The sequence below is a fragment of the Beta vulgaris genome, chromosome 4 (assembly GCF_026745355.1).
Source record: "Beta vulgaris subsp. vulgaris cultivar EL10 chromosome 4, EL10.2, whole genome shotgun sequence".
NCBI lineage: Eukaryota > Viridiplantae > Streptophyta > Magnoliopsida > Caryophyllales > Amaranthaceae > Beta > Beta vulgaris.
The window spans coordinates 62,031,382-62,044,119 of record NC_079205.1 but is presented as its reverse complement, the minus strand read 5'-3'; the positions used below and the strand labels follow the sequence as shown (position 1 = coordinate 62,044,119).

The window sequence follows — 12,738 nt, the reverse complement described above, 5'->3', positions numbered from 1 at the left end:
CGTAACTTCAACTTCTTGGAAAAAATAGCACGAGATGCACAGCCAAAGGTATGACCCTCACCATCCATACCAATAACACGCCGTCAAATTGAAATCTCACACACGATATTGACCAGTCCAGTTGGATTGTCCTTGGTACTGCTCTGGCTGAGGATTGAACTGATGATTTCCGGTCACAATATTCTGTTGCTCAAGCAACTTGTGTCCATGGTTAGGGTTCATATTTCTGAAAGACTGATATTCTGAATAGCTTTTCATATTCCCCCCTTGAAACTGAGGAACAGAAGACTGCATTCCAGGGAATGGCAAGCCAGTATTTCCATTTGAGCTATTCATATTACTAAAGAACTGGGAATTGCCAAGTGATACATTATTATTAGCATGATTTGGCCCTATACTGCTTCCTGAGGATGGCATGTGATGATCAACTAACCAACTGTAATCATCAGCTACTAAAGACCCATTGGTTGCAGCAGCACTCGACATCGACATGCTAACATGTTTTGGAGGAACTGGGCTAAAACCAGGCGGAGGCCCAAGATGCCTAACAGGACGGCCCCCTTGACTTCTAAATGCAGCTGAAGGCAGAGATGGAGGCTTTACAACCATATTATCAGTAGAGACTTCAGGAAATGCAACAAAATCCATCTTGGAAGGATTCATAAATTCTGGAGCTCTCCTGTAATCACTGTACATAGCAGCATCCGCAAAACTGACAGATGGCTGGGGAGGCAAAAATGAACCAGCATTGTGGACACCTAAGCTTCCTTTAAATTCAGAATTTAACTCATGGCCATTCTCCACGAACCTCAATTTTTTTAAGCCATCTGCAAGAGAAGCTTGCTGTTCAGCAAGCCATTGTGAAGTAGGCAAATCCCTCACTGGATGATGCTGTGGAGCAATGTTGCCGGATGGCGGGATACGTTCTGACATAAGCTGTTGGTACTGCACATTGTTTGCAGGTGGGGTACTCCTACCCTGCTTTGAATCCTCAGGAAAGATCCATGATGGTCCAATGGCATCCATCTGCTTCTCAACAGGTGCTGGCTTGAAAACAATCTCTTCATCGTCATCATCTCCTTGAAATGACAGCTGAAGGTTTTCTCTCATTGACATAGAATTAACATACGACATTGTACTAACCTCCTGCTCAGTTGAAGGTGATTCAGCTGGCCCCGAATTGGAGCTTGGCATGATATTTTCAGACACTTGAACTCCAATAACAAATTGTTTCACCTTTGAATCAAAGGAGACAGACTTGTGATCAACCATGGCTAAACTTGATAAGGCTTTGCCTGCAGCAATGATTCTTTTGACTCGAGTTCGTTTTTCCTTACTGTTCCCACCAACAGTAATTGACTGCTTCCTTGAAAAATCTAAAATACTTTGTGCAGGAAGAAGGGGCAAAAAACCTCTCAACTCAAAATCCTCCGACAGAGCAAGTCGACTTTCAGCCTCCCCTTCATACCTGGTCATGTTGGTAAAGCAAGCTTCATCTTCATCATCGTCAACTGCAACCAGACGACTGGACAGGAGCTTATTAAGCAAAGCTATACAATGCTTCCAGAATGATGATTTAGAAGCGGTTGGTTTTTTCTCATTGGTGGTAGAAGATGCAAAATCTGGACAACACGCCAACCACTCGAGAAATACCAGAATGCCAGGTAGAAGGAAACTAGACGAAGGATCATGGAGTTGTGCAGATCTCTCGACAATAAGACTCATAAGCTCAAAAGTCAGAGCACGAGCATTCTCACATAGAACATTGTGCTGTAAGATTTCAGCATAAGAGTGATCTTCGTTCTTCTTACTCGCATTATAAATTGTATATATGAGGATAGCAACAACCCTCAAAATGGCAAGTCCATTTTCCATCCCATCTCTGCCAAAATTCAACTCTTCTTCTGGTCCAGAAGAAAGAAGCTCCTGAAAAGTTCCTTTTACAGAAGAAAGAACAGTGGCAAACATTTCCTGGCTGCAAAAAGCAAGAAAATATTTAGATACTTGAATGAACGCTTGCGCAACCTTTTAAATGCATAGGTAAGTACCTTGTCCGAGTGAACAGAATGCCATGTAGCCGGACAAATTGAGTACAGAATTCTTTATATTTCTCCTTAATACTGATTTCTCTGTCACCAGAATTCTTTGTTGTCTCAATCAGCTGTGTATAGCTCTGACGATTCTGTAATAATTCCAAAAAAGCATACAGAAAACATTGAAACTATAAAATCATGTTTACAAATCAAACACTTACTTCTAAAGTACTTGGTGTAAATTAAAACTTATAAATCAGGCATGAGGACATTGCAGAACATGAAAACACCTTGAAAGGCCTTTTAAGAGCTCAATCAAGATACACCAATCTAAAGTACCGATAGCAATATCTATGCAGGAAAATACTTGTCTACAGTTTTTATACAAACATCCTAGTGAGAAACCTTATCTCCACAGTCCACACAAATACATGTAAGGCACAGAGTCAGAGAAAAGAACCACTCACACAACAGCCTCACGTCCTCCTCCCTCAAGCTAGACCACATGCTAAAACACACTAAGCTACAGTCATCACTGAGAACCCCAACAAAGCAATGTGTTTAAATGTAGAACGTAACATAAGTGACCCAATTCTTCCAAAGAGCAACAAACCACTGATGTCTTATGTAATATCTTCAGCTAATGGGAGAGAAACATTCAATTAGATGCAAGATACTGTACCTTTTCAAAAGCGGTAACCAGATTATCTTTTGCCGTTGGAAAGGGGATCTCTGCAGCCAAACTTCTAAAATACCGGTACACAGCCACCAGTTCATCGGTTGAGTAAGTAGACATTATTGCAAGCTAACAAAACAAGGTAATTCGATTGATCAGCGAAATAATATATCATGCCAAAATCTATACAATCCTAAGCAAGATATCCTTCAAAAAGATAAGAGCAATATAAGCCAAAAGGTTAAGTAAGACAACAAACCTGGTGGTGTGGATTCCCATTGGATGGCCAAAGAGATGCAGCTTGTATATAGTAACTTGAAGCTGCAGAAAACTCACGAGCTCTAGATTCACCCTCCCCATACAAGCCTTTGTAACGAGCAAGGTCACCTAGATATATGAGACAGCGATGACAGGATACTAACGCTTTCTTCACATCAGATGATTTGGCAGTGTCGGTTCCCATAACAGCCCCATTGTCTGAATCTTCAGTAAAATGCCCCAGAGGAAGACCATACTTGGATCTAATTTTCAGAATGAGGTCATGATAAAACCCAGTAGCCTCAGATAGGAAGGCCTTAAACTGAACACGTATTTTTGTTATTCTGTCTGGTTGTAGAGGAGCTCTCCCACTATTAGTAGCAGACGACCGTTGAGCGGCACTGAAGTGTGCTCTAAACTCCTCAATTCTTTTGTAATGAACTTGCCATAGGGCAAATTCAACATTATATTGTTCAGAAAAAGCATAATCTTCAAGTATTATTGCCTCATAGTTTTCCCGTATCTGATACCAAGCATTAGGATCAGATGGAATCTTAGCCTGGAGTGATTTCTGTCGCTTCTTTTCCAACTCAATGTTCTACAAGAAATAAATTTTCTTATTCCACGAGGAAATATAATGTAAAACAACATTGTGAAACCCCTCTAACATATAATTTCATATCCTATTATAAAAGCATAAAAAGACAAAATAAGGATGCCAGCAATCGAAATACTTGCACAATATTAAGCTCCATGACCATAATTAACACTAAATAATAAGAGACTGAAGCATATTCTCATACCTAACACAAAATCCGCAAGATGTGGTACAGGAAAAGATAAAACAAACTACCTTGTTGTACAGAAGTTGAGCACGGTCCTTTGATTTTGAATTAGGTGTCTTTTCCATCTGAACAATCATCAATAACAAATATCTGGTTTTCACTCAACATCAACCCTGATCATGAATATTAGAAGAAGAAAAAAAAGAGGTCATAAACAACTCAATAAAGAATTAGGAGGGGTGGCGCGGGGAGGGGGGGGGGCGTTGAACCTTACACAACAAACAATCGAACTCAATGCCAGTAGAGCTGATATCTGGCGCCCTAAATGGTAGCTCACGAAACACAAAGCGCTTTTTAATATGTGAAGCTATTGAACATTGATTTATTAAGACATCGAAAAGGACCCTATTAAACTAGCTGCATTCACCATATATTTTTTCTTATATATACCCAGCTTGAGTTGAAGAAAAATCCTACATACAGTAAGCATCTTCCCAAACTCTTATCACAATAATAACATAAACTAACTTTTCAAACTTCCACAAGTATTAAAATCATCAATATCCTACTTTTTGAACACTTTTTGGAGAACCCTAGAAACAGGGTCTTCAGTTCAGACTCACAATTACTAACAATTAACCGTCCAGCAAAACTGCAATCGAATCACCATCATATTCAATCGAAATCAATTCAATCCTTCATGATCCATCTTCAAGACCCACAATCCACTAAACCCTACAACTTTTTATGCACCCAGAATGCATCATACTTCTATTACATGATCATAAGTTCATGCTCATACCACAACCCTAAGTTAAAGTTTAATCCCACATGCAACAGCATATAGAATCCCAGATTACAACAATAAAAAAAACACCTAGAACTAAATAACCAACCTCAAAAAATTTACCTTGATGATACTAACTAATTTTACAACTTTACAACAAAAACCCAGAAACAAACTAGATATTAAACTCGAGTCTTAGACATATAATAAGGGCACCGATCAATCAATAATTAATTTCAACGCAAAATCAACCCCCTCTTCAAATAGATAAAACCCACAAAATAATCCATTAAACCCAGAAAAGGGTTCAATCCAAAAACACAAACGGATTAAAAAAAGACCCAAAATTTAGGGTAAATAGAACAAAATTAGTAAATGTACCCAGAAAAGAACTACAGTACACAAAGAGAAAAAGAACAATAATAAGCCAAAATGTCAATAAAAACCCAAACTTTAATTAAAAAAAGCATAAAATAATTGCAGAATTAGAAAATAAAGAAGCAATAAATTGAAGAAAAAGAGTAGAATTACTAACCCCCTAAGGAGGAAGACTAGGTGACAGAAAAAGGAAGGTGAAGTAGAGAGAGAAAGAGATTGGAATTTGGGCGTTGGTGGGTCAAACTCAATGTTGAGCGTTAGAGAATAGAGAGAGATTTTGGGGAAATTGATGACCAATGCTAATGGTTTTGAGGGCTAAAGAGAAGGGATATACCACGTTATGTCATAAAACACAATTACACGAATACGAAAAAGAAAAGGAATTGAAAACCTAAGTTCGAATCTCGTCTAAAATTATGGTATATTATCATTTAGTTTATTCAAAAAATTAAAATAAATTTATATAAATATTAGAGGTGATCATGGATCAGGCTAGATCGCACATAAAAAAATTATCCGTTGGACCGACCGTGCCAATTTTTGTGCCCAAAGTCCACTATGTCGGGCCAAAATCGGACCGGATCAAAAAATAAACTGTCATTTTTGGCTTGCTGAAAGCCCGGGCCAAAATATCTGCCCAAACCGGCCCAAAAATCGGGTCGGAACTGGAGTTGATCAGCTCTAACAAATCTATTAAAAAGTATTTTTAATTAAGTTTACATGCAATAAAGTTCGAACAATTGAACTATGCAACATTAGCTAGAGTTTTTTAAACATGAAATGTTAATAGCTCGAGATGTTGTCCGGACCTAGTAACTAATTATAATAGAAAAAAGGATAATTTTACAATAGCTATAATAAAAGTCAGGATAACTTGTCTGATTTAGACCATTCATTATTAATCTAAAATCAATACCATTTATTTAAGTTACTTTTATAATTAAACTAAACTAACAGTTATACATTAATATATTCACAATTAATAATTCACCTGACTTTCAGTAATTTTTTTCAAATATGTTAAATGTGAACGAAATCAACTAAAAATGAACAATTGAGATTAAGTAATTGTAGTGGGTACAGTTTTATTAGGGGTGAAAGTTATTCGGATAAAATCCAAAATCCAATCTAATCCAATCCGAATTAGTAATTCGGATCGGATTTAAACTGTGTTCGGATTGGATTCGGATTGAGATTTTTCGAAAAATTGGATTTTCGAATCGGATTGGATGGAGGGTAATCAGATCCAAAAATCCAATATAACCAAATAGTAATATGCCTTGTATTATATATCTAAATTTTTTTATAAAAAAAAACCTACTCCATAGCCCAATACACATAGCACTTCAACCCTTCCCCTAAAACACTAAGTGCACTTAATTCCTCATTTCCTAAATCTACAAAGTTATTGTTGTGTTTAATTCATTTCATCAAAAAACTAGAGTTTTAAAAAAATCGGATTTTTGGATCGGATCCAATCTAGAGTATGAAGATTCGGATTGGATTGGATCGGATTCAAAACCTAATTGGTTTGGATTCGGATTGAAAATTTGAAATCCAAATTTTATTCGAATCGGATTGGATTAGGCCCTAATCCAAACCGCACACCGAACTTTCACCCTTAAGTTTTATTATAACAACTCATAAAAGCTTCCTACAAAAAAAATTGAATTTAGTTATATTTTTCCATATTATCCTAGAAGAAATGTTGTTGGTTAATTTTAATTGGTTATACAACTTGTGTTCCCATCTTCTTTTTTCAATTTGAGGAAGCTGATCTTGGTATTATTTTGTTTGTTTCTCCATTCTAAGTAAACATTGGCTCACCGCCTTATATTTCTGACTCTATAATAAGGTATATTCTTTTCTTTGTTCATTCTTTTTTTCCCTTTATTTCTAATTTCTACAAGAACCTTTTTATTTGTTTTGCTATAAAAGGCAATCAATTTAGTAGTTTTTGGATATGATTCTTAAAAGATTATAGCTTGGATGGGTGGTAATTAAGTCTAATTGAAGCATCTTATGTTAAGCATCTTGTGTGAAAACTTTTTAATTTTCGTATCTAGTTTTTTTTGGATAGTCATGCATTTGTTTTGTTACGAAGACAAAACTATGTGGCAATTTACATATGTAAAACAAGTTCAACGATTGGGATGTAGTTTATTTGAGTTTAATAAGTTTTTTTTAATCAGGTAGGTCGACACATCTAGCTTTTAAATCTCTAAGTATTTAAATAGTCAGATTTTAAGCTTTGACCAGTTGTTAATAAATAACACAAAACCTTATCGTGTCCCAAGAGAAGGAAGAGGGGGTAACAGGGAGGAAGTATTTTTGTGTTTGAGAGCGATTAAGCGCAATGATGTAGTAAGTTTCAATATCCAAAAATCATTAAGAATATCAATGATCAACCTAGGGTAGATCCAAGTTCAAATTGGATCAAAATTTCAGACTTACTATAAGAATAGCTGAGGGCAATGTAAATGATCCCTTTAGGAACACACATACATTAAGAAAAAAGCATACTTACATTATCTGATCAAAAGATTGGACTTCAACAATATTTATAAAGCATAACGATACATCATTTCATTTAATAGTACAATTTTTTTTAGTGTTAAGCGCCAATAATATAGACGAGATTTGATCCCAAGTTTTGAGCACCACTCTCACAAGACTTTACCAACTAGGTTATATGACATTCATTCACTTAATATTATTAAAAAAAAAAAGTCTAAATAAAAAAAACTTCTTGAATTTTTAATATGATGACAAAAGTCAATCGTTCCGTTGACCATAATTGTTGACAGTCAAGAGTCAACCTTCTCTTTAAGGAGTGGATCTTGGATGAGAATATGAGATGCACACCACTGGGCCATTGGCGCACTGAAGCTCCCCATTTTGCGGTCGAATGTGTTAAACGTCACCAAAAAGAAATATCCCTTCTATGTGATTCACATAGCATGTCATTTATCACAAGAAGTGATGAAGATGAAATGACCTAACCAAACGATAACGGTGGTTCTTGACCCATGTCATCACGGGCTCACGGCGACGCAATAAAGCTATATAAGGGTCCTAAAACATATTTATTTTTAATTGTTTAAAGAAAAGACGAAAGAAAAACATTTGGATCAGTAATCAAAGTGTAAGAGAAAAAATTACTTAAAATCACCTTGAAATTACTGAACTTCATCAAAGTTTTGTTGTTTAAACTTTTAAACACGTGTCTTATACATCTATCTTTTTTTGAACTACAAATGAAGGGCCCAATTGAGAAAATTATACAAAATCACCATTATTTTTGCCCATATTTGCCCCGTCCCTGCCAAACGAAAAAGAACAAGAAAAAGTCCTCCATAGTAAAGTAGGAAGAGTACCAAGAATAATTTGGTAGGAATCATGGGACATGAATAATAGCAGCAAAGCATAGCTTCCTCATTAAGGTGCTGCTTTGCTATCGCCTATGGTATACATTATATTTGCTTTACTTGTGCCATCAACTTAGCGTTTGTAGTTGTAGCATAACACTACAAAGAGAGGAAAGTTCGGAAACAAATACCCGAACTAAACAAGAATTCTGTACATAAACAACGAACAGCTGACTTTTACCAAATACCTCTGTAAATAGCTGTTACAATCAGCGGATTGTTAAACAAGCCAAGTGAAGCAACCGAAAAAGGCAATAGTGTAGTTACATATACAAAAGATCTACTAATGAACATGAAAATCCTACTTAAGAGTAATTGAATACTTTGCTAGTGTATTTACAGCATGGTGTAATGCATTACTAGTAGATTAGCCAGCAATGCAGCAGAAAGCTACCATAATCTACACACCAGAACAGTAACAGTTTAACAGACAAAAAAAGAGCAACTCTTTAGCATGTACAGACTGTGATGGATGCACAACAATTACCAACAAACTATAATACTTAATTGGATGTTGTGATCATCCTATCTTCATATCGGCCCGCCAACTCCATCCTTTCCACCTCATGTTGCTCAGCCATCCAAATTGAAGCACAGGCTGTCCTGATCCAAGCTTCACAAGATACGTTCTGTAAGGTATAAGTATATTCCTAAGACCTGAAGATAATGTCCAAAAAAAACAGTTGTTAAATCATTGGTCACTCAACAAGTCAAGGATCACGAGGAAAGCTGAGAAGATAAAGTGATAAACGATATTTACCTTGAACACACATTGTCTTATACATATAAGCAACATGCTTATCCCCCTTGGTTTGCATATGAGTCTTCTCTATACACTCGAGAAAAGCTAGATCAGCCTCCAGCAGCTTTGATTGGTCATGAGTATCATAACCCATATCATGACAATAGCAGCAATAATCCAACCAATCTATAGGGCGCTTGTCCCAAACAAGGGAGCCCCCGTCCTTCCCACTTGACCAATTTGGTCCACAATAATGACCATATCTTGGAAAGAACTGGGACATGAAAGCCCGCGCTCCGGTATGCCAAGGAACCTTAGACACATAAGGCCTGAACCGTACTCGAGGGGACTGAATAGCTGACACGTCACTAGCTTGAGATCTTGCTCGTCTTGTCAGTTTTTTATTTATAGTGGTTGGCATCTGAAACTTTTCTTTACGACTGAAAGCCCAAGGAATGATCGAGATAAGTGACCATCCGAAGAACTTAAAGTCCAACGAAGGCCAATTTTTAGGGGATTCCGTAGCTATAAGTGGAGACTCTAATCTTTGCTCCATGACCTTATTCCTCTGGATTGTCAACCAGGGGATTTGATCAGGCAACTTGAAACTCATCACTAGAAGAAAGAACGAGATAACCACGTGGTGAAAGACGGCCTCAAATCAAAATCAAAGAATATTCCTGTCATATTTTAAGAACATCAAGTTGTCAGTAAAAACTCGATTACATGTTGACTCGTATTCTTTAGAGCACACTCAATCCATCCTTCAGACCACCACTACCTCAAATTCTTCATTTGACACCAGAGTTCCGATATGTTACCCTTCAACATTCAAATTAGTTATATGGCACTTGCTCATTTCAAACTAGACCAGAACCATAATGTCGAAAATTCCTCAACACTCAGAGATGACAACAGACACTTACACTCTCCAAATAGACTCAAATTCTACAAGAAATCCGAAAAATTTCCGGGTCTACAATGAAAATTCAAGCTGAGTACAGACACCAGTGTCTGAAATTGTTTGATCTAATGAACTTCATACTAGTGAGCAAGCCAGTACTAATCTAATGGTGTCAAAAACATCACCATTCTTAGAAGTTATAATCAAAACAACACAACTAAAAATCCCATCTTCATATCTAAACTCATGGTAAAACCATCCCAAAACAATTTCCCAAAATTCTCTCGATTTATAGCTGGCAAAATAATCTAAATTTCCACAAGTTACAAAATTTTGATGGTTCAACTAGACTAAAAATTCTTATTGTACACAATTCAAAATACTCAGCAAATTACAACCCAAAAATCTCCAGCTTTAAAAATAAAAAACCCACTTCAAATATTGATCAATTTCAGCCCAACTTCATATTTTCCCCATTAATTATAAAACAAAGATTGCTTCTTTCCTTAACTCACCCAATAAAGAAACAAAAAAAAATCACAAAGATTAAAACCCTAAAAGAATTATACTACCCAAAACTCAAAATTTAGAATCATTCATTCAGCCAAAAAACTTACAGAATTGTTCAACAATAATTCAGAACAAAAAAAACATGTAATCACAAAGATTAAAACCATACAAGAATTTCACTACCCAAAACTCAAAATTTAGAATCATTCAGCTAAAAACTTACAGAATTGTTCAACAAAAATTCAGAAAAAAACCACAAACAAAAAAAACATGTAATTCTAGAAAAAGAAGAAAAGGGACTTACATGCGTAGTTAAAAAGTCTAGAATGTTCATGAACAAGTAGTATAAAGTGGGCCCAGATCACAAAATGTTGGAGGAGAGAGAAAATCGAATTGGGTTTAAGGATGAAGTAACAGAGTTCAGTGGCGGTTCTCGATTATTCTTGCTGGAAAGAGAGGGAAGATGTGGGGGAATTATTTTCGTTTTTTCATAGATTTTGTGGTGGAGGATATTCAATGTAACACATTATATTAATAAGAGAATGATGTTTAAGATAATACGTCACATTTAATTGGGTATTGCGGTTTGATTTTCCGTTGGATTGAGTAACCCACAAATTGGGTTTTCGTTATTATATTATTTTGAATTTTTTCCTTGGATAATGCAAATGTGGGTTTTAATTCCCAAAATATGTCCAAAAAAATTAAAATTTCCTGCGTATCGTCTACGTAGGACGGCACGCGAGATTTTATTTTTTAGTAAAACCGCTACTGCAAGTAGCGGTTTACAAGTGCCGAGAAATTTTTTTTTTTCAACTTAGGTAAAACCGCTACTCGGAGTAGCGGTTTACAAAAAAAAAAAAAAATTATTTTTTTTTTTTTTGTAAACTGCTACTCCGAGTAGCGGTTTCTTATGAAAACTGATATCTGCTTACCATATTTTGCGCAGGTAAACCGCTACTTTATTTTAAAATCAAACCGCTACTTTGAGTAGCGGTTTCCGTGGGTTAAAACAAAAAAAAAACAATTTTCTCGCGTGCCGTCCTACGTGGACGGTACGCAGGGAATTTTAATTTTTTTGGGCATATTTTGGGAATTAAAACCCACTTTTGCATTATTCAAGGAAAAAATTCTATTATTTTCATGTTAGTTTATCCTGGAGCTCATCATTTTGGCCGGGCCCGATTTTCGGCTGGGTTTTTGGGTAGAGTTTTTGGCCTGCAGTCAGACTCAGTCTGGTCCCTTTTTTTTTGCTTTGGACAAGATGAAAATGATTTTAGTCTATTTTTTTTTGTCCGGCCCGATTTTGACCTGAAAATCCCGCTCTCATTTTTGCCTAAAATAGCGCGCTTTGGGCACAAAATATTGGCCCGGATTTTGGCCATGTCCGGCCCGACCAATGGGCAAATTTTTTTTGGGTTTGGCCCGGCCCGAACCATGATCACCTCTAGTTTATCCACTTATATACTTCTTTTGAATTTTATTAGTTTATCCACTTATTTAGCTACAAAATTTTAAGGTAAATAGTATGTGGGTTTTAAATAGAAAGAGAAAATATTAATTTATTATGGGTCAAAAGAGAGAAGGATAGTGACAGATAAAATATGATGTTTTTATGAAAAAGAAAATATAAAACTAGTGGGTCGATTCAAAAAAAAAAAAATTGGATAAATTAATACTTCCTCCGTTTTTAAAATTGTTACACCATTGGACATTTGGTCACTATTCATAAACCAACTTTGACAAGCTTTCCATCACCATTATATAAGGAAAAACATAGTCTAGTAGGATCTTGTTAAATTCGTCTAAATACGAAGATTTTAAGTATTAACTTTTTATAATTTTTACTTGACACAATTAGAGATATCAAGGTTCTAAAAAACGTCTTGGCAAACGTGAAAAAGCAAAGGATACAACTACTTTGAAATGGAGGAAGTAGAAAACAACCCAAAAAAAGAAATAGGTAAACTAATAAAAACTAGAGAGAGTAGCTTTCAATTTTTTAGTCTTCGAGCTTGTTTGGTTAACCTTCAAATGCATGGAAAATTAGACTTCCTAAGAAGTAAATATATGTATTGTTGTTTGGTTGGCATTAACATGGGAAGTAGAACTTCCTAGGAAGTTTTATTTCCTACAAAATGGAGGAAATAACTTACCTAGGCCCCCCTAGGTAAGTGGAACTTCCCATGTTGAACCAAACAAAAAAATGTACTTCCTAGGAAATAAAAAATCATGGG

The 12,738-nt window shown here is 35.9% G+C and overlaps 2 protein-coding genes across 2 annotated transcripts; both read right to left on the bottom strand.

Moving 5' to 3' along the window:
- Positions 1-6: 6 nt before the first annotated feature.
- On the bottom strand, positions 7-5,241 carry LOC104890088 (nonsense-mediated mRNA decay factor SMG7). The gene is made up of 6 exons (XM_010675457.4): positions 5,075-5,241; positions 3,821-3,925; positions 2,969-3,565; positions 2,716-2,838; positions 2,049-2,182; positions 7-1,975 (listed from the first exon to the last, which is right to left on the bottom strand). Exons 2-6 carry the CDS (start codon positions 3,887-3,889, stop codon positions 97-99), a joined length of 2,802 nt encoding a protein of 933 aa, XP_010673759.2. The 5' UTR covers positions 3,890-3,925; positions 5,075-5,241; the 3' UTR covers positions 7-96.
- A 3,260-nt stretch (positions 5,242-8,501) lies between these two features.
- On the bottom strand, positions 8,502-11,026 carry LOC104890089 (hypothetical protein). The gene is made up of 3 exons (XM_010675459.4): positions 10,806-11,026; positions 9,106-9,767; positions 8,502-9,002 (listed from the first exon to the last, which is right to left on the bottom strand). The coding sequence occupies exons 2-3, from the start codon at positions 9,698-9,700 to the stop codon at positions 8,866-8,868; spliced, it is 732 nt and encodes a 243-aa protein (XP_010673761.2). The 5' UTR covers positions 9,701-9,767; positions 10,806-11,026; the 3' UTR covers positions 8,502-8,865.
- Positions 11,027-12,738: the final 1,712 nt, after the last annotated feature.